This window comes from Lichenostomus cassidix, chromosome 12 (genome assembly GCF_008360975.1).
Source record: "Lichenostomus cassidix isolate B80296 chromosome 12, HeHo_3.0, whole genome shotgun sequence".
Classification (NCBI taxonomy): domain Eukaryota; kingdom Metazoa; phylum Chordata; class Aves; order Passeriformes; family Meliphagidae; genus Lichenostomus; species Lichenostomus cassidix.
In genome coordinates this window covers 19,229,974-19,254,309 of record NC_139493.1, presented here as the reverse complement: position 1 = coordinate 19,254,309, position 24,336 = coordinate 19,229,974, and the positions used below count along the sequence as shown (strand labels likewise).

The 24,336-nt window shown below is 42.5% G+C and overlaps 1 protein-coding gene across 1 annotated transcript in view; it reads right to left on the bottom strand.

Moving 5' to 3' along the window:
• Nucleotides 1-18,909: 18,909 nt before the first annotated feature.
• The window catches only part of HDAC11 (histone deacetylase 11), a 29,202-nt gene continuing 23,775 nt past the window's right edge, over nucleotides 18,910-24,336 (bottom strand). The window contains exons 9-10 of the mRNA XM_085073100.1: nucleotides 24,049-24,227; nucleotides 18,910-20,797 (exon numbers count right to left, since the gene is read on the bottom strand). Coding sequence (XP_084929226.1) covers nucleotides 20,555-20,797; nucleotides 24,049-24,227 — 422 coding nt within the window. The 3' untranslated portion in view covers nucleotides 18,910-20,554. The remainder of the gene's footprint in view (nucleotides 20,798-24,048; nucleotides 24,228-24,336) is intronic.

The following is a 24,336-nucleotide window of genomic DNA, read 5'->3' as shown; positions in this document are numbered from 1 at the left end:
AGAGTCAAACTATTTCTTTAATAAAAACCAAACCCTGGCCCTCAGATAAAAACCTGGTTTCAGTTGTGACTGAGGTAAATGCAGACATGGAACAGAAAACAGTGTTGTAGTTGGACTCAGCTGTATGGCCAAATCACCTGAAAGCAAAGCCCTCACAGTTATTGTAGGCACTTGAAAACGTGTCTGTTAACTTTGAAATGAATAATGAAAAATGTCTCTTTTCCTAAAAGGACAGTTATATTGGTGAGTAATAAAGAGCAGATGTCAAAAAGGATTTCAAAGACTTGTAAAAAAAAAACCTGAGGAAAACTTCACTGCTCTCACTAACTTTGCCAGAGCTGTTCCAGCCCCCCTTGCAAACATGACATACATGTGTTGTCAGTTTGCTTTAATTTAGGAGCATGGTCCCTGGAAGCTCCAGAATGTCCTGAACAGTGAATCTCTTCCCAGCAGCGGGGAATTTCCTGGAGTGCAACTGGCAGCAAAGGGCCAGTTCTTCTGAGGGGGAATGGCAGGCCAGATGTGAAGAGAAACTCCCTTATCCCAAAGAATAAAGTGTGAGGCACAGCCAAGGCCAGGGGACAGCACTGGACATGCGTGGGCTGCCCCAGCTCTGCTCATCCTCATCCTCATCCTGCAAGGACACTCGGGGCCAGGACAGGAGCCAGCACACTCCCACAGAGAGCCAAGGGCAGGATGCTCAGCAGATGTGGCACAGCAGCCTTGCTTGGTCTTCAAGGAGTGTCCAGTTTACAGTGCTGAGCACCAGCTCATTTCTTAAAGCGTTTAAACCACAACACTGAGTTCAAGTTTCATGTACAGTTTTATTAGAGGACAGAATTGCGGCCAACTGTTTATCTGGTGTCTGGCCTAAGTGCTGATAAAGACTTGGCTGAAGTTTATATAATCTGCCATTAATAAATGCAATTTATGACAGTCTCAAGCAAAGACAGGACCACTGCTGGCTCTGTTAATGGTGTGCTCAGCAGATGCCAGGGATTTGGTCTGAACAGAGACAAGACTTAATTAACTTCTTGTCCCTAAATGCCTGGGATCTAGGTCAGGCCCAAGACAAAAGATAATGTAAATCTAAAAGCTCCATGTCAGAACTGCCAGACTTTGCTGATAGGAGCTCAGTCACTTTAATACAACCCAGTACTGCACTTTACAATCCTAGCGACCCATCTAAAGCAAACCCTGGCCCAGCTGATAAGCCCTGAACGTGACAAGATGTGTGTATTAGCTTCCCTCTACTCACCAGAAGTAGCTCTGAAGTTCAGCAGGACAGAGCACAGCTCATAAACACCTTCTCAGGATTGGAGGCAGCAAGATCAGACACAGACAAAACCTCGTACACCGAGTAGTCCAGCACCTTGCTCTGCTCCTCCCTCACTCTTGTCCTTGTGCTTCCCCTTTGCCCAAAGCCCAGCTCAGGGCCAGCCCCAGCTCCAGATGGGGGGTGGTTGGTGCTGAGCACCCTCCTGCAAACTCTGGAAGGACAACCAACATCTGCCAGCTACAAAAAATAAATATACACAAATAACTTGGGTTTCTATTCATGACGCCTGATCTTAACAGAATTAATTCAAGGAAATCAGTTTATTTGGCAAATTCTGTCATACTTAAGCCCAGCATAATATAAAGATGAGGCCCTGGCACAGGGTGTCCACAGAAGCTGTGGCTGCCCCTGGATCCCTGCAAGTGTCCAAGGCCAGGCTGGACAGGGCTTGGAGCAACCTGGGATAGTGGAAGGTGTCCCTTCCTCTGCCCATGGCAGGGGGTGGAAATGGATGAGCTTTAAGGTCCCTCCAAACCAAACCAAACCAAACCGTTTTGGTATTCTGTTATTCTATAATGCATTGCCTATAATAGATTTTAAATTTACACTTACAATTAATGGAATGTATACAAACCTGATCCTTATGGAAGCTCTGCATATTTGAAGGAACCTATATTTAAATGTACATACACCTTATAGTTCCAATTCATCCTTTGAAAAATTCCATGGCCCTATCTGAAAGCCAAGGGACATTTCTTTCCAAGATTTGTGATGAATGAGATCCAGACCCAGGACTGTTTCATAAAGTATAATCCATGCCAAAATCCTCATCCAAAGAAAAATTCCAAGAACAACTATGAGGATTCTAAATATCAAAGACCTAGTTCTGCTTTATTTAAAGCAAAAGAGAAGTTTATAAATGCATGGATGAATCACTTGAAAAGTATATGTCAAAAGATATTAAAAGGCAGGCATGTAAAATAATTTCTAAAATATTACTAAATAAGTGATTTTTGGATTATCTTTTCAGTGTCTAATATAATGTCACTGTGATTTAGTGCTAAAGGATCCCAATGCATTTACTCATTTTAACATGGAATGTAATAATCAGATTTTAAATCCTCTAGATAATCTGACTCCACAACAGTGTGGAATTCAAAGGAAGCTATGCAAACAACATCAAACACTGCAGCATTCCACTGAAAAACATCTCAAAACTCATCTGGACTCTTTTCTCTCTCTATCCGCACCTTGTTTGTACTTCTTCAATATTCCCAACCAGACAGAACAAAAATTCTTGGCATGAAAGGTTATGCCACTGTTAAAATTTGGCTCCAGGTTGGAAGCTGTCCAGAACAAATCTCTGATAGCTCCTGCCAAGAGAGCCAGCTCACAAGACCCCGAAGACCCCCCTTGACTGGGCTCCTGAACATGGGGATTCCTCAGGCACTGAGGTGTGACTGAGACAACCCTTGGTGGCATCCCAAGCAGAACAGCCCAACTCGTGTACTTCTATGCTTAAAAAAAATCCACAATTGAACTTTGATGCACCTATAACTGTTTTTGTTAAACTGAGGAGCAGAGATCTTGATGAAAACACAGCAAACTGGAACAGGTTGCCCAGGGGGTTGTGCACTCCACATCCCTAAAAGTGCTCAAGGCCAGGTTGGATGGAGCTTGGAGCAACCTGGGCCAGTGGAAGTGGCTGGGAACAGGATGACCTTTGAGGTCTCTTTCAGCTCAAAATATTCTGGGATTCTGGGATTCTGTGAAACCTTACAGGGCTGAGCCAGTGACTCTGTGACAGTGCCTGTTTAAACAACAGAGATGTGTGATGAGAGTTACATGAACCACAGTGCTCATACATCAGATTGTTATCTTTATAACTGTAGTTTTGTTATCTTTATAACTGTAGTTATAGTTTATAACTGTAGTGAATACATTTATAATAAATATTGTTTGTAAACAACACAGTTACTAAATTTGCTTTCTAAGTTTCTGTCACACAAGGCACAGGTGGTTTTCATTCCCAGGCTGCACCTATTGGTTTTCTGGAGGGGCAGCCCTTGGTAACACACAGGAGATATAAGCCAGGACCACGGAGAAGAGAGAGGATCCAAACAATTCCTTGACTCAGAGGAACCAAGAACACATTGGGTTACACAGGACAGAGCACACCATAAAGAACTGAAACTGCTTTGACAGGGAGCAGAATGAGGAAGAGCCTGGTGAAGCCTCAGCCAGCCCTCCCAGGGTCGTCCCTTGTCCCATCTCTCCACTCCAGGGTGGCACATGAGCACTTTGCAGCTCAGTCACTGAACTGAGTCCATCTGGGCAACTCCCCCACTTACTTTTGTGGGGTGATTTTATTTTCTTCTAATTTTGTGAGCATATGCCAATCCTATTGAACATACACAGTTATGGCTGTTTTATCACAGATTTAACTCAAGTTTGCTGCATTCAAGTTGACTCCCCTTGCATTAGCTGAACTTCATGAGACAGAGGCAGCACTAAATATTATTCAAACTGCACAGAGATTGCATTAGCAGCTGGGGAGCTGTGCTAGCTCAGGCTGTGAGCAACATGCCCAGAGAGAGGAGCCAGCCCAAGTTCCAAGACACCAAGAACTGTTTGTGTGTGCAGACAGGCCCGAGAGATACAGCTGGAGGTGAAGCTGCAGTGAATGCAGGCCTCAGCAAAAATCACCTATTGGCTGGCTTGACAGAGAAGAGTTTGCTGCAGTGCTGGAGTAAGTTTGAAAGACAAACACAAATGTTCACCTAACAAAATAAACACAAACAAATTTACCTTTATAATTTATAATTGCGTCTGTAATTGATTTGGGCCTCCAGCTATATTAAACTGATCAAGCTTTCTAGATTTCCATCCACAAACAGCTATCAGTTACTCATTCTTGACTCACTCTTACTTGTTACATTCTCGTTACTCACTCTTTTCCAAGTGGCATTGTGTTCTGAACTCCTCCTGTTTTTACCAGAGGCCTAAGAGCTACAAATCTCAGGCATCTGTCAGTCAAAACTATGTTTCCCATCTGGCTGTCTTTCAGTCGAAATCAAGCTCCAGGAGACCTTTGCACTAACACAGGTATCAAAACACCAGAAAACCTGTTCAGTGCCTAAGAGAGGAAATCACCACAATTACAGCAACAGAAATTAATAAAGCTGTCATGCACTTGTCAGTATAATAGTGCTTGCTGGCAGCATTCAGCATGGGAAGCTGTGTGGATATTTTCTGACTAAAGCACAGAAGTGTTTCCTAGGAGTGAAAAATGTGCCAGTTTAACTTTCCAGGTACAAACCATGCCAGTGGTAGTGACAGGGGTTCAGACTTTTGGACTGACATCCATCTGCCTCAGACAGTTCTATTTTCACTCTTTTAAGTTCCACAAGGTTCTTTACATCTGCATTATTAATAAAACAGTATCAGATCTTCCACATAGGAATACCAGGGATATTTGGAATAGGATGTATTTATGGGGAGCAGCTGAACACTGTGGTCAGCTGACAGCAGCAGCAAATTCCACCCATTTGCCATGAAGCACCTCTATATTCTCCTGTTTGGGTCTGATTGTAGTGAAAAGAAAACAATCCTTTTACGGACTGCCTGCTTCTGAAACAAAGACAGCAAAAGAATGGCACCTTCTGGCTTCTCTTCCCAGGGCAATCCAAGCTCTGCCACTGATGCCCTCCCTGCACTCGAGTCTGGAGCACTGCTCTCATTCTGCCACAGCCAGAGCACAGGAGCACCGTGGGCTGGTACAGCATGAGATCATCACACCAGCTCTGCCATCACCAGCCTGTACTTCTGGGAGAATGCCACACGGGGAGAAAGGCACATGCCTTTCACACTGCCCTCGGCCAGCTGCACACTGCATCCCCACAGATGCTCACAGGACAGGTATGGATCCTCCTTCCTGGAATGCCCTTGTCAGGGTGCTCCAGAGCAAGGGCAAAGCCTAATAAGCCTGAAGAACACTGGAAAAGAAACATGACCATGACCAATTGTTCAGAGATCACAGAATATTCTGGGCTGGAAGGGACCCACAGGGATCACCCAGTGCAGCTCCTGGCCCTACACAGACACCCCAATAATCCCACCCTGTGCATCTCTGAGAGCATTGTTCATATACTCCTGGAGCTCTGGCAGCCTTGGGACCATGAACATTCCCTGGGGCGTCTGTTCAGTGTCTGACCACCCTCGAGGGGAAGAATATTTTCCTGGTATCAAACCTAACCCTCCCTGGCACAGCTCCAGCCATTCCCTGGGTCCTGTCCCTGGTGACAGGGGAGCAGAGATTGGAGATGAAGCCCCTGGTGAGATCTCACAATTCTCAATCTTCCCTTCTCCAGCTGAACAAATCAAGTGCGCTCAGCTGCTCCTTGTGTGGTTTCCCATCCAGACCCTCCACCCAGCAATGCTCAGCTCTGAATTTTGCAGGGTCTTCCAGCGTTGCTCTGCTGCCCTTGAGCACTGAGCAAAGACCTCAGGCGTTCTCTTTCATCTGGGGAAGGGCAGCTCAGCTGCCTTTGGGCACCAATTCAGCTCAAAGCAGAACCTGAGCATATGGCAGCACTGTCATAGTGACAGTGCAAAATAAAAAATCCATCTTTCTAAGTTAGGCAACCCCTGTCATTTGCATTTCACACTTGCAGTGTTTCATTTCCCTAGTAATAATGAGGCAATGTCCTCTGGTGGTTCAAGCCCTGGGCATGGATTGAGGAGCCCCCCAGGCTCTGTAGGTACCTCCTACACAGCCCTTGGCCACTCAGGGCATGTGTGCTCCTGAAAGCCTCCGAGGTGCTTAACATGCACTAAATAAGCCCAATGTGCCCACATATTTATAGAAATTTGGGTCCCAGCCAACATGTTCTGATGCCCCACGTGCAAGGTTAGGACCTTTTCTTTCTTTAAGAAGCCACAAGGACACAGAGATACCTCCCAGTGTCACCACAGCACCGCTGCCAGGACACAATAGGCATGGACAAGTCTTCACCACATGGAGAAGCTGCTGGGAGGTCCATAATGTGAAATGTTCTAACTCGGATTCCCAAATTTCTCTCGAAATAAAAGAACATCAAGCCACTCACTGTGAAGACTGCTGAAACCAGCTCAAATCATGCACATCTAGAATAAGTGAGGTCTAGGGGATCCAGTACATCATTGAGTCATGAATACTGAGTACACTGAGACTCCATGGAACATTAGTGGCATTTTCTACTACAAAATTACTGTATTGTCAATGTCTTTGGGCTGGTAAACAAAGGAAAAGTTTTTGGTTCCACATGCAAATCACACTGTTCTTTCAGCTGAAAATGATTCATCAGACAATTTATTTGACTATCTCTGAACAACTTAACCAAAAGTGCCAAAGCCGAGAAAGGTCTGAGACTTCAGCTGTGCTGTCAGCCAGTTTCAGACCAGAGCACAGGTGCACTGCAGATCTTACCTTGGATAAAGTGAAGCTTTCTGTATTTTCCCCAGAAAAGTTATAGCCCATAATAAGACCAGCTCAACACAGTTCTTCCAAAGGTTTGTTGTACTGAAGTGAGGCTTTACTGAAGTGAGCCATTATCACTGAGTCCCAATCAGCATAGTCACAACAACACTACTAGCTCAGGGATTTTTAAAATCTCCTGTCCACAGTGTTTTGATTTATGCCAAGTACACTTTTGGAAGAGCAGCTCATTTCTGCTTTAGCTCAGATTTAAGTGACTGGATCCTGGACATATTACCCCAGATTAAGTTGGTTAAAAAGACTGCAATTAATAGAGTTAGACTAGATAAATACTCAGTGTAACTAAATTAATCTCACCCAAAGCATGTAACACACAGTAAAACAAGACCCTGTAACACAAATGCTGTCTGAAACCAGAATGGATGGAAGTTGTTTTAATCAGACCTCTCTACTAAGAGAATATCGTTCAGCACATGCAACAAAAACTCTCAGCTCATTGCAAAGTTGGTGGCTTTCCAAGCAGTAAGGATTGTGATACATGGAGACATGTTACTAGGAAACTTGATGAAATGCTAGAGTTGAGAGAAAATTTTTTGACCTAGTGGGAGTCCTGGAATTTCTCAGAGCTTTGCATATTTCAAGCTGCATTTCAGCCAAAAGCAGCAGGCCAGCCTTCAACATTAAATGGTTCTCCAGAGCACTTACAGCCTCCACAATGGAGACAGAAAACCTAATCACATTTTAATTGAGCCAAATCAGACTTCCAAATTCAACACACATTCAAGAGATATTTACTCCAATTATAATATAAACCCACCAGGCCATTCTGCATAAGCAAGGAGCTCAGCAGAGACAGATTGGAGGTTTAAATGTGACCATGCACACAGATGACAACACATCATCTCACAGCATTCCCATGAAGAGGCTCATTGGCATTACCTTCTCTTCAGGGCACTGCATTTCCCACTCCAAGGTTAGGCAACCCACCAAATCAGCTGGGATTCCCATTAGCTGCTTATAAACACTGGTCATCTTTCCCATTGCCATGGTTTTTCCCTCTTTCCTGCAGGCAGAGTCTGAATAAGGATGGTGGTGAGGTTGCCACAGGGCCAGAGAAGAGATTTCCTGGAAACAAGCCTGGCCACACAATTATGTTACATAATGAGGTGGACCAAGAAAGGGCTCATGAAAGGATTTACACAGTAGCTCAACACTTGTTAAACTGAGCACTTGTGGGTTGTTCATTGCAGAGCACTTAATCTGTTGTAAATGCAATAACATTTAAAATAACTTCATTTTAATACCACATCTCTTACATTATTTTACCTGTTCAATAGACCTGCACTGTCTGTGTTACAAGGTGATGCTAATCCAGGACTCCACATTTCTGACAGGATCATCCCATAAACTTCTGCCTGCTCCTGCCATAGCCCACAGAAAGACATTTCTGATTCTCACCACACAGATCACCCCACAGAGCTGAGGAACAAGGAACACTTTGGTGGGAATGGGGTTTAAGTAGGTCACTGGAAATTGTACATCTGCATCAACGTGATGTAACTGAGTCTCCCTGATTCAAAATCAAACTGGACTGAACCATCCCTTGCACAAACCAGGAGGAAACCTGTCTGAAACCAGTCCTGTTGACTCCTGGCAGAGTCCTCATCAGCAGGACTTTCCTGTGGGCTCCAAGACCCAGCTGTTTGATGCAGATGGTGATCCTGAGCAGAGCCCCAGGACTGCTCCAGAAGCTCTGACACTAAGCAGCTCACTGGCCACAAATTCCCTTTGTATCCCACTCAACACTTTTAACACCCCAAGCAGCACCCAAAGATCTTTTTTGCTTCAGGCTTAAGAGACATAAAGGCAGCAGTGATTGTTACTGCTTTAGATGTATGTATTCCAAATCCTGACTGCACCCATGGATGATTCTGCACTATTTTCCTTGACCTAGCAAAGGCTCTTCCCAGTTATATCCATGTTTAGTGCTACACTAAACTCAGGGAACTCAGGATACATTTTATGGTAACAGAAGAACCAAAATGGTCTTCTCCTGCCACATTTCTGTACGAGGTGAGGTTGGAAAGATGTATTACATGCTGAACCTCAAACACTTCAAGGCCAGGTTGGACAGGGCTTGGAACAACCTGGGATAGTGGAAGGTGTCCCTGCCCATGGGAGGGGGTGGGACTGGGTGGACTTTGAGGTCTTTCCAGCCCATTCTGGGATTCTGCGATTTCCAAAATCATATAGTGTCAAACAGCTCAAAAGCAGAAACACTGATGATATTGCCCCTCAATTCTCTCTGTTGCTCAAAGGAAAAAGTGGAGGTTTGTCCAAGACTGTGTCATATTTACAATTGGTCTGACAGAGCAATGACCACAAACACAATTCAGATTCTGATAATTTTTTTATAAATTTGATAAACTTCTCTGTCTCTTATTCTAAGCCTGTTTTAAAAGCCTTTTAAAAAGAGAAAATATGCAATCCTTCACTCAGTGACTAATGGGACCATGTCCCATACACAGCAAGTGGTTTTAAGACACCCAACTTTGCCCTCAGCTGCCTTGACAAAGGGTAAGAAGGAATTTATTTCCCTGATCATCATATGACTACGTTTAAAGGAAATTTATCATTTGGTTCAAGCAGAGCATTGCTATTTCCTCTATGGAAATGGAAACACTAAATCATAAATTTTTCTCACATACCATAATTTGAAAGGTCTGCATTCTTTCAAGTCTCAGGCTCAAATGTTCCCACAACTAAAGCTGAATATGAATGTATTCAACTCTTAAAGCACTCCCACCTCCAGCAACCCAAAAGACACCCCAGTTCTACAGACAGCCTTGTTCATCCAGTATAAATAACTTGGGCTGTTCACTGGAGATTTATTATCTTAATATGCTCATTTCATTGTTGGCCTTGGCAGAGATGTCCAGGTTTAGAATGAAAGATACCAAAAATTGACAAATCTTAAATCCCAGTGATGCAGAATTCTATTAGGTAACACATGGAAAAGATAATTAGCTGACAACTCAACCATCATATGCTTCATTAGAAACCTTATTTCTGTCAGACACATTCTCTCCCAGATTTTATCTTCAGGACAATGAAGGCTATTGTTTGCCTTGAACTGGCAAAAAGTAAGGCAAGCTAAGGAAACCCCAAAGAAGGATCAAGTCTATGTTCTCTAAATTCAGTGCTTTGCTTACATGTTTGGGACTTCCAGCTGTAAATTTGCCTGGGAATGCTGGGTCCTGGTTATTTTGTGGCAAAAAACCCTGAAAGTTTCCTCACCAGCCTGTCTTTGCAGTTAATCCAACCCTTGGCAGCAGGAGAAACTTGTTAAAGCATCACCATGCAGTGCAGAATAAATAGATGTACACATACAGATACCAACAGCAATGGGAGTTTCCTCTTTAACTTCCACACAGTGAAACCCAGAGTTTCACTACCTCTGCTTATGTTTATAAAGAAACACTAAGAGAGACTTGTGCATCTTAGTCATCTGCTGCACAGCTCTGCACTTCATGAGAAAATACTCAAAGCAAATGTAAACAGATGGCTTCTAACACTAAAATGGTTTGGTGAAATGTGTATTTTTTTTATATAGGTCAAATCAATTTTCCTCTGGGAAAAAAAAAAAAATCTAGGATTTGCAGCCTCCCTCTCCCTCCATGAGTTATTTATTGGTAGTTCAAACCCTCTCCAGCTGTCAGACTCCAACTCCTCAGCCCCTGCCATGTCTCTCTCTTCTGTATAATTTTTATGATAGTCTACATGACCAGCCATATTTACAGTCCATTTATAAACAGCTCATGATTAATAATGGCATCTTTTGAAAGCATTGAGCACTGATTTATTCATCTAACAGAGATTATTGCAACAGAGGAACCCAATTAAGGCACAGAATTCCATATAACTAGAAAGATACAGGAACTGTCAAAGATAAAATCCACACACAGTATTCTTTTTTTTGTGTATTAAGGCACCAAAAATGACCTGACTCCTGATTCTGACACAGCCTTTGCATCCTCCCCTCTTCCACTGAGGAGCAGCTTGAAAAGCATCCTTCCAGAGTGTGAAGGATAAGCAAACCACTTCCAGAGAAGCAGGGGAAGGATCATTATGAAAGCAGCACATTTTTTTCAGATCTCCAATTTTATTCTCAATGGAATTCTTCCAAATAGTCAAAGGAAGAACTGAGCCAGCCCTGTGATTTGCAAAAATCTTTTCCACCTCCTTTTCAGGAAATCAACTGCAAAACAGCCAAGAAAGAAAACAGATGAACACCACCAGAGCCCTAAATATTGGATACATCAAGAGCCCAGTTTGGTAAACTACAGCTGCTGCCAGCAATGGAAGGGAAATATTAAAAGCAAACAAAGCATTAAACGTTTTGAAGCATTTGAACAATCAGCTTCAAGTTCAGAACCACAGAATCCCCTGAGCTGAAAGAGACCCACAAGGATCATCCAGTCCAGCTCCTGGCCCTGCACAGACACCCCAACAGTCCCACCATGAATTCCAGAACTACCAATTTCATCATACCCACAGCTCATTTGTTGAGCTGTTTGGTTTCTTTTCTGCCAAGCAACTTGGACAATAGCTCAGTGATGAAAGCTAAATTAAACCTGTCTAAACACTGCTAAACACTGCCCAAAACACAATAAATCAGGCCCAACTTCATTAGTGCTGACCTTGACAACCCTTTATAAGTTTATACTATCCACATCCAAGCTCAAATATTCCTTGTCCTTAGCTGGGAAAGGACTTGTATGAGAACTAAAGCTTACAAATTGAATTTATTAACAATAAATATGATCTCGCACCTCCTCCTCAATTTTTAACCTTTTTAAAAAATAAAATTGACCTTAATAACAAATTGTTCTGATAACAGTGCACCATATGTAGTTATTTGGTTTAGAATACAGGAGGTGGAGCCTAAGTAAGGCCTGGTTATCCCTCTGGACAAATAAAAGGATGGTTTTACCTGCACCCTCAAAAGGTTTCTCTTAAACTTCCTCACACTACTTGTTTAAGAGTATGAAAGGGAGACAGCTTGTGTAGTTCTCTAGTTGTGAACAACACAAAACCAGCCAGGCTACAACATATGAATGTCTGAAATTCATGGCAGCACTGGGCAAAAATCAGCCTTCCAGTTTTCAAGAGGAGGAGTTTATAAAACCAGGTAGCAACTGGAGCAAATGCCATTTATTGCATTCTTCATTTGGTGACTCAGCCTGATTTCTCAGGCTGTGGAGCCATTACAGCAAGAGCCTCAGGTGTTTAAAAATAAGATGCAATTACTTCAGCCATACTGGGAAGACTAGCTCTCTATTACAGCCTGTTAACTTTCAAACATCCACATTTACTTTTCCGAGGTCAAAATCAGGTAAAAAAGGTAATTTAAACCTTTTAAATTCTGAGGATTGTTCTCAGGGATGGGCAGCCAGCTCTGAAAGCCCCTCTGCAGCTCCTCAGGCTCTGCCATCCCCCAGGAATCCCTTAATCCAGCAGCTTGGAGCAGGGCAGGCTCCACACCCACACCCAGCTCTCTCCATCCCAGCCCTGCTTTGCCCTTGCTGCTGGACTGGGCAGACAGAAAGAACAGCACTTGGCACACGTGAAAGCAGCAGCAGGGAAATGAGAAGGCTGACAAGGATTATGTGCCTCCTCAAACCAAGGATTTGTATAAAATCAGGCTACCCAGCCTTTCTTTGGGCAAATCCAACATCTTAGTTGCTAGTTCACACAGGTCACTACTTCTTAAAGTGCTGTTACTGCTCCAGCAGAAATAACCATCGTTTGCATTGAAGTGAACTCAATCATCAATTTGCACTAACTCAGGAGATTACAGTGTGAAAGTAACTACAACACACCAGCTACTCAGGCAGTTGCAGCAGCAACACCATGGCCTGGCCTGAGAGGGAACATCTAGAAATACTGCATAAAACCAGATTTTTTGGTCTGAGAGATGAGGACTGCAGGAGGCAGCTTTAAGGCTGCTGTTCCATTCTGACTCCTTTTTATGGTATTAGAGAGCTCAAATTCCGTGGGTGGCACAACATGAGCACAAATGGATGCAGGACAAACAGATCTGTATGAAAGAGCTGGGGTTTGTGACTTGTTCACAAAGACTCTGCATGCCCAGTGGGGAATCTTTATTTAGACAGCTCCCTCTGCCAAGGATAACTCTTTTCTGAACTAGTTTTTGTAGTTAAACAGAGTAGAAATAGAGTTCACATGAAACCACTGAATACTATATTTAGTAACTTCCTGGATTTTCATGACAATACAGAGAAATTTGTCCCCAGCAGCAGCTAGAACTGCCAAAGCATCAGGAGTTACATGGAGTTGTTCACAAACACAGTAAGATAGATTTTCAAATTAATTTATCAGCATCTGGTCTTGTATTTAATCACAACAAACAGTGTGAAACCCTGATGGACCAGGGAACCTCCTGAGCTCTATCACTCACTAGGTTTGATTCAATATCCTGCTCCCCAGAGAGTAAATGAACACAGGCCAGAGAAAATACAAACCCTCCTGCCTTTTAGTGCAGCCACTGCACATTGTACTGATTTTTCTACCATAATACAGTTTTTACTGGGCTATTTTGTAAAATTTGTGCTTAATTAAGGATTGCATCTACTCTACAGATCAGTGAAAGCGCCAAGTCTGGAACACATAGGTGTTTCCCACTTGCAAATAGCATTAAAAGCAGAACTCTTCACTGGGGTCTCTCAAAGCATCCCAACACTGTCAAGAGTAAATACAAGAACTCACAAGGTAAGTTGGCTTCGGATCCATTGGTTGGCTTCTCTATTAATTATTTGAGCTAGAGGAAGGAGTTACTTCACTGCAATTTGATGTGTTTAGATGTCAGTACACATAGGAAAGAACTGGAGGGAATACCCTATGAAGAAAATCTGGGGTGATCTTCCCTCCAAAAAATCAAAACACATCTGTTTTTCTACAGCTTCCACTCCAAAACTGCACCTTTGTGCCATCAGGAAAAAAAACCCAAAAAAATGCATCATTTGCATACAGGAAAGAATGTAAGAATGAAGTTGATCTCCTTCTCAGACTCCTTTCTTTTTACAAAGTCTCGTCTATTTTATAATCTAAAATAATTCTTTGATTTTTGGTTCTCACTGGTTGCCAACTCTAGTGTTACACCAAGCTCTACCCTGGCTTTCCAGTCCCATCACAGGATATTTCATTGAGCTGAGAGTGTATCTCATTTCTGTTTGTAGAATTTTATTCTCTGATCTTACCATGCTCTCAGTAGCTTAAAGTGCATTATTAAATTGCATGCCTAAATAAAAATCCTTCAAGCAAAGTTCCTGTGATGCATTTAACCCTGCAAATATAAAGATGCCTAGAAGTATGGGTGTTTATTTATTTTTATTAAAACAAGGCTACTTTGCAAAACAGTGGCCAAGATGAAGAAAATTAACGTCAGAATTCATTTTGGAGATAGCATACCATGCAGCTGAAAGAATCCATCCAGAAAAAAGCTGATTTCATCAATATTTCTGTTTGCAACTTCCAGTAGCCTCAGCACTTCCTCCAGCTGTATTTTAGAGAATTGTTATAAACTCAGTTGGGATGACAATAACCAGTGTATGGTGAAATCTCTCATGGCTGCCTGACCACAGAGATGAGGTGTTGCTGAGCTCAGAGCTGCATTCCTGGTGTTCAGAGGTGCTCCCACCCAGCCTTCCCTGGGCAGGGCAGCTGGAGATGCAGCCTGTGCTCAAGCTCTGCTGGATGTCACAGCTCTGGCCAGTGCTTATGATGCCATTTTTAAAACTCTCCTCTGCTTTTAAAGAGCACTTGAATCATAAAGTGTTCAAATAATTACATTTCAACTGTTCTGGAAGAGCTTACGAAATAGGAAGTAGAATCTCTAGATGCACTTGCCTGCTTCAGGACTTCACCCTCTTCCTGATATCCACAGAGCACCAAGCAAGGCTGCTGCCCATCCTGACAGGCCATGACAGATCCTGACAGGTCTCTGCTGAGACAAACAGTGGGATCATGGAACTGGGAATGATCCCAGGAGCTGCACCACAGCACCTGCAGCTCTGCTCTTGCCCCTCTGCTTTCCATTTATCTGCACTTCAATGGTCACCACAGGATGTAGTCTTGGCAAAGACTAACTCACCTCACTTACAGTAATACTACAAGACAATTATAGCATCTTGAAATTAAGAACAATCAGACACATCAGCTTTTGGACAACTCAGACAAAAAAATCCTCACATCTACTTCTGATACTTGTCAGCTTGTTTTATTCACAAAGGAATCAAACTAAAATCTGTTTCCATTCTTGAACAAGCTATTAGGAATTACTGCTGCCAAGGCAGCAATGAAATCAAACAGCTCTTTCTGCCCCACGACCCCACTGAGCAGCTTATCCTTAACTCAAACAACTGGGAACAGGATTTGCTGTGTTCACCTGTCCTCACTGCCACCCTCAGTTCTGAAACCTCCAGTGCTAAACAAGATCCAAGCTGTCAAAAAGCAGGATGTCCTAGGTGACACTTGGCTGCCACAGGAGATCAGCAAAGGCTGGAAGAGCTGGGAGCTGGCAGACAATCCATGAAGCAGCACAGGGATGTGCTGACACCACCCTGCTATGGGGGAAGATTCCACCTGATCCATCCAAAAAGCAGAGAGGCTCTTCCTTGCAGCTTCCATGGGAGGCAGAGCAGGCTGCAGCTTTTTGTTTAGGCAATCTGTAGTTTCCTTGTCTCAAACCTGTTACACATCTAAGTAGATTTTATGTCTGCTTTGCCCTGTTCTGTATCTGTGGCAAATACAAGGGCAAAAATAAATAGTCACAGACCAAGTGACAAGGTTTTGGCTAATAGGATTAGGTAAAATCTAAGTGTCAAAAGTGAAAAGGAAGGGACATCTCTTTGCTCATACAAAGCACTGCAATCTGTTGTAACTCTACTAAGGACTACATTTAAGAGGCTATAAAGACAAAATACATTCTTTTAGGTCAGTCTTTAATACATTTTTTTCTTTTCTTTTTTTTTTTTTTTACACAAATCAAACATGCCTTTCCAGAACAAAGATAATCAGTTCCAGTCAAGCTCAAAGGATATCTACTCTTAACTGCAAAATAAGACAAGAGTTTGGAACTTATTAGTGATATATATATATAACTAGAGCCTTATTCCTGACAGCAAAGAGTTTATTATCTGTACTGTTACTTTTGAAGGAAGAAGTGATTTATGGAAGTGTGCCATGTCTCCACAGACTACAGCACTGGCAAAATACAATACTGCAGGACTGGTGATACAAGATCTGCCTGGCAGCCTTTCTGTGATTTTTGTACTTGGTTCAGCTCCAACCAGAAGTTCCACCTCAGGTGAGCTGTTAAGAGGGAGGCTGTAGCTGCTCAGGCTGCTCAGCCAGAACCACAGTCCCACCACAACCATGTCCTGTGCCTAAGCAATCAAAAGGGCATTTCTGTATTGCCACAAACTCTGAGTTTAGTTTCAGGAGGTCAGTACCATATGCAGGCCACAGCATTACTGCACATTCCAAATGCTGCAGGGAACTAGGGCAGGAATTACTTGCTTTGCCCTAAGGATCATTTACAGGTCAGTACCATACTTGCATTAAGTCAGGCCCTGAGCAAATCCTGTTCTCACTGCCATGGTAAGGCCAGGAAAGAATCCAGCCTAGAACAGTAATTAGTCCTTCATACAGCCTACCAAAACATCATCTCTTTTCAGAAGGAATTAATTCTATTCCTCTTCAGTAACAAGTGATTGGCTATAGCAAAATGTTCTGCTTAGGGGTAAGAAAAAGAAGTTAGATTTCCTACCCAGTGTTAGTCTAAGAGATTGCCAGAAGTCTCAGGATCAAGCCAAGGCTGAAAACCTGACAATCCCACGAGTTTATGATGTCCAAGCTTTCCTTAGGGTGGCTGGGGAATACACAACCTGTGCTAAGTGCAAGTTCATGACACAGCATTGCTTTGGGTCACACCCTTGGTCACCCAGAGAAGCTGTGGCTGCCCCTGGATCCCTGTAAACGTCCAAGGCCAGGTTGGATGGCACTTGGAACAACCTGGGGTAGTGAGAATTGTCCCTGCCCATGGCAGATTGTGGAACTCAATGGGCTTTGAGGTTCCTCCAACTCAAACCATTCTGAGATTCTGAGATTTCTGCTGACTCTGCTTTCTGGAGTCAACCTGGAGTACGGGGAAGATAATCTTCCACTGGGCAAAGACAGCAAATAAAACTTCTTCTTCACCAAGGGACTGCTATTTTCTTGGAAGGCTGTTTTCAATTATTCCAAAACACAGCACACAGCACCAAAGTCCTGGAGCCCACAGCGCCAAGAACTCAGCAAGCTCCTGGCAGCCGTATGAGCAAAGTCTTAGTCCAGGATTACTAACTCCTTAACTTCTGGGTTTGTCAGAGAATGTTCTCCCCAGAGAGCCTGTAGGACGACTGTACATCACCATCTGTAAAGCACAGGAAATTCCTACATGTCCCTGCACAGAGCACAAGAACCCATGTGCAGCCAGCACTTGGGAGAATCATGTCTGGTGTGTGCAAGAGGCACAACCAGCACTGAACTTTGGGGCAGGACCAGAAGGCACCAGGGAATGACTTCAGGGTCACCCAAGCTGTGACAAGCAGAAGGTAGGGAACCCGAGAGCAGAGACATTCATTATTCACCAGATTCAAGCCCTGCCTGCTCCCACACAATAGGCTGTCTACCAATTAATTTTGTACCTCTCGTCTTTTAAAATCACAGCTGTCTGACTCCAGTATTTCTCACATTCTTGTAGTCATGATACAAATCTGGGGCTTGACAGTGTATGGTGTTAAAAAGCAACTCAAGCCAAAGAAACAGGTCATACCTGCAGTGGGAACAAGATGGGTATCACCATCTAAAGCTGAAGTTAGTCAATACAGAACTCTGCCCACAACACCCAGGGGCTTTAGTGCCAAGTTCTGTGCTGAGTGTTGACTGGCAGACAGGCAAGGGGGGGCTGGAGCTCAACATGCCAACTGTGAAATCAAACAGATGAAAACACCCAACTCCTCAGTTTGGTTTGTAAATAAATTTCACAAAAGGGATGCCAAGCAAGATATGCGTGTTTGTACGTTAAATATAAATTATTGAAAATCCTCACTGTTTCTTTCTCAAATAATTTGAGTCAAAACTGGTGTCTTATTATCAAAGACAAGACCTACCAGATGTCTCTTCAAGGCAGTTTTGGTGGTAAGTTAGGGCATCAGTTCTGAAACACTCCTTCCTGTTGCAGGAGGATTTAATCATTACAACTGCAATTTAAAAATAAAACCCAGAAGCTGCATGTTTTTGTGGCTCCATGGCATTCTCCTAGCAGCCTCACACAGGCGCTGGCATTCCACACAAGTTTTTGTCAAAGCTTCACATTTTGATGGTGGTAGGTCACAGGAAGGTTCCCATAATGAAATTTTCAGCAAATTTTGCCTAATGAGACAGTCTGTTAATTACGACACCATATCTGTGGTCTAAATTCAACTTCCAAGGAGTTTCACCACCTCTTTTTGAACAACAGCACACATTTACCTTGGACTAGTCTCTTAACATGTAGAAACCAATCTTTTGGTTTTAGCAACAATGTCAAATATTACCCTAATGAAAATTTTTGAAAAATTTGAAGTAGTGGTGTGTTTTCCAGTTGTAACTTTACAATGAACACTGAAGTGCAGTCAGTGTGTCTGTTGCTTCTCAGAAATTTCACAGGTGAGCCTGAGAGGCAGCAGGCTGTGCTGCAAACATTCAGCTCTCTGAAAAGACATTGATTTATAAAAGGCCTCTAAAACTACTGCAGCCTTATCAGAAGCTTAGTTACCAGTTTAACACCCATAACACAAAAACACTTAGACAAGGACTTACAACATAGGTAATTAAATAGAACTTGGAATGAGAAAGTGACTTTAACCCCTTATAATGACATCTTAAGAAGCTGTTGACGAACCTTGTACTACTCACCCCTGAGACTCACTGTAGTTTCAGCCACATTTTAAATATGACAAATACATCATCTTGTCTTTTCAAGAAACTGTTCCAGTCAAACTTTTTGACAGCCAAGATCCATGTGAAGTGACAAGAAAAGTCAGTCAGCATTGTTCAACATCATTTTAATCTCCACTGAGGGAAAATTATAGAACCATGTTAACACAAACAACAAATGTTTGGGAAAAGACCATATGGTGCTGTGATGGGGGTTTAGTTCATAGAAATGTAATCTAGAATTTTATAAAAATTATATGAAAGAATAACAACATCTTTCATTAACGTCAGACAGTATAGAAAAAATAAATCTCAACATTAGTCGTACTCTGATGGTCCTTCTAGTAAGAAATTTAAAAGTGCTCTTTAATCCCAGTGTAGCAACTCAAGCTTAGTGCAATAGGTCAGATCTGGTTTAAAGCAGGTATTTACAGCAATTGTGCAATTCCTACAAATGACAAACCAAATGATCTAAACATGAGCACTAAATGAGGTAAGTATTATAATTAGAATTAAACATTCATTAAATAGCTTACACAACAACTCTACCACAAGGAAAATGCTGGTACTCCCTCACAGGAAGGCTCCAACCTAAACACGACATAAAACTTGTAGTACAAATCAGTGAATACTTGAAAGTTATAAAAGCTCTTGCAAAATATACAGTTTAGTACATTTACAATCCACTGCTACAAACAGTACCTAATGCAAAATATACCAACTTGAACAAAGCCAAACTTTACAGGTAAAGTAACCGAATACACTATTTTGTTCCCAAATCCTCCTAGAAGTTCCATATAAATTCAGCACATTACCTTAATGCTGAAATGTCACCATATTCCTAGATGAACAATAATAATGATGGAATTGCTTACCAACTATGACTGCACTAAAAGTACCATTACTCTGTGAGCAAATGAAAAACATAGCACTAGTTGGGTAAAAAGAATTTAAATGTACTCTTCACTGTTTTGTACATGACAAGCTGGCAATAATAAGATAGCCTATATTTCTATGTAGATTTTTCTGCAAGGCTACTCAGAACTCTAAGATCAGCTTTCATTTGACTGCAGTTTCTTTATCTGTAAGTTACAATGCATAGGAACTATTACCTGTCACATGCAGAGCTAATTTCAAACACCAGACTGGTAATGGGGAGCCCTTATGGCTCATTTGCATATAGAACCAAAGGTGGTTCATATTGTATTTCACAAGGTGTTTATGAGTAAGATTTAAGTCACTATCAACAACAGGAATAAACTATGACTTTACAAACTTTCCTTCTAACTGTCCATGGCTTCAAAGCCATAAACTAACTGCCCTGGCTTTTACAGTATTGCACTTCCCTTTAGTGTTAAATTGACATTAAGTTGAAGTCTGCACAGAACTTGTTTTATATCAGTATTTCAATTTAAAAAGCAATAAATAAAATGCAGTATTTAAAAAACCCCACAAAACAGTAGCTTTAGTCCGTATTTCTCCCACCTCAGACCACGCCGCACAATCTGAAACAGGTCTGGGACAGTCTTTGGATACCAACTGCATAGTTCTTTCAACAAAACAGACCCCCCCATACCTATCAGAGAAGCAAATAAAGCTTTCTACAGCAATATTAGACACAAAGACAGTACCCTTGAGTGCATATTTCAATTAGCTTTAAAGGATGTGTTGCCTTAGCTTGAGATAAATTCAGGATTCAGACACAGTTGCTCTGTGACTGTTTATCTCTGCGTTACCTCACTAACATTCCGTGTCAGTCATTGCAGGGACAAGTTGCTGAAGTCTTTAGCAGAGTCTCTGATCATCTGATCCACACTGGAGCTCCCAACAGCACAGGCTGCTCGCTCCTTGTCCAGGAGCCCCAGGCTGTGCAGGTTGAGGATGGAGTCGGCGATGATCCGCGCTGTCCTCTTCTGGTAGCCCCCAGATGTCACCATCAGGATGGGGATCCTGCGGCTCCGGGCAGCCTTGAACACCACTTCATCTCTCTTCACAATGCCCTGCAAGGCCACCACAGGGACACAGAAGAAAATAAGGGATATCAACATGATACTTCAGTTCTAACCTGTGGTTTATGGATTTCTAGTAAGGCTTAAACACTTATCAAGCATCCAATTCATTTTACAGCAGCAATTAAAAATTCATTTAGAAGTCCTGTTAGCTGGTTTACATGCATAATCATTTAAAAAAACCAATCACACCCCCCAGCCCATGCCAAAACCTCAGCAAATCAAATATCCTTGACTTGTTTTAAAAAAAAGTCTTTGGTAAAAATTCCTACAAGAATTCCTACTCAAAGGCCATAATGATTGCATACTTTGCAAGTGTTTCCTCACCTGTTTCCCAGGTGAGGAATTGAGACTAGGAACGATTGCCTGAATTCAAAGTGCTTTAGTTTGTGCTCAACTTGCACAGCACCCTCTGACAAAAGCTTAGTAACTTGATCAAGAATTCACATACAGAAGAACTCAAAATTCAAATCAAATCTTACACATTCACAGTCACTGGCTGAATTTTAAGTCCCAGTTTCTTTAGTAAGAGCCTGTACTTAATGCTAGAAGAATCTGTGGCTGAATGGGGGAGTTGCAGAATGTAAGCAATGTTAAATCCATTTAAAAATGAATTCTAAGTAATTTCTTACTAAGAGAAGGGTATGGAACTGAAAAATAAGGATTGCTGACCAAGAGGTGCTGTACTGTCACTGAACCCAGACAACAGCAGAGCGTGAGTCTTCTGCATTTCAAATCAGCACATGTGGGGGAAAAACAACTTCAGAAATGAGTGAGAACAGAATTAAAATCTACTTTTGTAAAAGCAGAGAGATCCAGACATACATAACTCATTACAACTCCTCCAAAAAAAAAAAAAAACAAACCCAAAGCAAAAAAAACAAAATAGCAACCCAATTGACAGGAGCTTACAATGGACAGCTCAAAACTAAAATAACTGTAAAGCTGGAGAAAGAAAAGGCATCACAGAGCAATCAAATACAAAAAATTAAGAAAGCAGCAGCAGAAGTGTTTCAAAATGAACATGCACTGCTCAGGCTGGTTAAAGGAAGAGTGTAAGTACATCAAGAAATAACACCATGCCATTAATTAAACCACAAACAGATGGTAAAGAGAAAGGATAAAATACAAATGTAGCAGAAAAAAAGTATCTTGTAAAACCATACAAGAGTATTGTTCATTGCAGTTTGACACAGCCCTGTGAAAGAACTAGGAATAACAAATGAACAGTAAGACAAAGGAAACTGAAGAATTCTATTAGAAACAGATCCTTAAAGGAAGCAACAGAATTACAGAATGAGCTGTAAGGCCCAGGGGACCCTTCAGTGGATGCATCACTATTATCCCACACAGGAACTGGAAGCAACCACTGCTCACAGGAGCCTCACTGCTCCAGCAGCTCCAGCGGGAGCCTGGAGGAACTGAGGGGAAAACATGGGCTTACTCCCACATTCCTGTGGAAAACAACAGCCTGGCACAGCTCCCACCTCCAAACAATGGGAAGAGGGACTCTGCTGATGCACCACAGGTTCTTCTACAGCCTCCAGCACCAGGAAAGCATCACTTACAGCACTCTGAGGAGCTTAATTCTGAGCAGAACCAACACTGTAGCAGGAGCTTAAAATACAGCAGCTTCAGGTCTAGGACTGAAGACTGGACCGAGGAACTTTGAAGAGCTGGACCATCCAGTCATGATGCCTTTGCAGCACTGGGATTTCAAGCCTTCACACCTACACACCAGAGACAAGAACTCTTCTCTCAGTGCAGATACCAAAGGCATGAGCTGCAGAAACCTCTTCTCCCTCCAGCTACGCAGAGAAATGGCACCCTCTGCCTTTCACCTCTCCTTGTGGCCAGGAAAGCTCCACCTTTCTTCCCCCATCCTTACATTGTCTGTCTCCACAGCACACAGCCAGCTACAGCAACTCATTTTTCTGGGCAGTTAACACTTCTTGTTCTCCAAGTGCAGAAATTCGGATTGTTTTAAAGGCAAATCTCGAAGTATCCTCCACCTATTACGAAGCTGACACTTCCCCTGGTGGCCACTGCTCTCCAGAGGGCTCTGCTTCACCAAACCACACCTTGCACTTCAGGCCATCTCCTCTCCAAAGCCCCAGCCAAGCAAGTCCAAGCCCTTCAGCTCTTCCTTCATATAAGAGAACTAAAGAGAATGAAAACTGAACAGATCAGGTGGTGACTTGATGAGAGTGGAATCAGAGCTCACAATTCAAGAAAGCACTTTTCTAAAGAAAAGTTTCCTTTGAACCCTAAAGCGACCAAAATGTGAAATTGGTGAGAGACATCACACAAGAACTGTCAGAGAAGGAATCACTAAAACCCATTAATGAAGTAAGAGGGCTGTAAATTTTTTATTTTAAGAAAAGCAGACTGTTTACACCTGAAAGGTGAAGCCTTCTATGAAGCTTTACAGAATAAACCAAAATTTGAGTCTGGTACCAAACTAGGGAGAGAAAGCAAATGATATCTGCGACGAAAAGGATCAAAAAAAGGAAAATACCTGTTAATTTGCTAAGAATACATAGCCAGGATGCACAAAACTGTTAGAACCACAAGGGTAGGTTAAAACAGCTGGGAGTGCTACAGAGGAAATTAAGTGTAAGATACACACGGGGGGCAGGTGACAAAAGAAATACATTGCAAAATGGGTCATGTGAGGGGAAAAAAAGAAACAAAGAAAGAACAAACCAAGCAGGGAAAATACAAGTCAGGTGAAGTGTAAAAATATAATAACCTCTCTGGTTACTGGGTGTCGCTGTTGAGCAGCTAGCAGAGTAAAGAAGTCAGTTCTCAGTGGCAAGAAGGAAAGACCTTTATTGTTTTGATTTCATCATATATATAGAGTTTTCAAAAGTCACCCAGATTGGTCAGTCAGAAACCTCCCCCTAGGCCTGACTGGCCAGGCCTGCACCGTCCAAATCTTGGGACACTGTTTTTAATAACATCCAAACTTTATCTTTATTTATAAAACACAAAAAGAATTCTCATGGGAAAAGCCTGTGCTAACCACAACTGGGTGCTGGAAATCAGTGTATTTTAGAGAGAAGATGAATGATACTGAAACAGGCACCAGGAAGAAACAAGAGAAGGGAGGGTAAAGGAGCAAGGGAGATGGATCTCTGTGTGTCACAGGCAAATGCTGAGGCTGAGGGCAGTGTAGCCTCTCCCTCCAGCCCCAGCCTGCACAAGGACCCCAGGCCTGCCTGCTGCTCCATCATACCAACCTGGGGGGAAATGGCCAATCCTCCCAAGGGATCCCCATCCAGAATGTCAGTGCCGGCATTATAAACAATGATGTCAGGCTTGAATTCATTCAAGGCTCCTTCCACGTGAGTGTGGACCTTCTGCAGGTACTCTGTGTCCTCTGTGCCCCACTCCAATTCCACTTTGCGTTTTATGGCACCTGAGGGAAAACAAACCAAGCGCTGCTCGATAAACAAAGCATTGCTTTGAAAGAAAATGCACAATTTAGGTAAGCAAGCAAAAAAATTACATTTCTGGAAGCTCTCTCA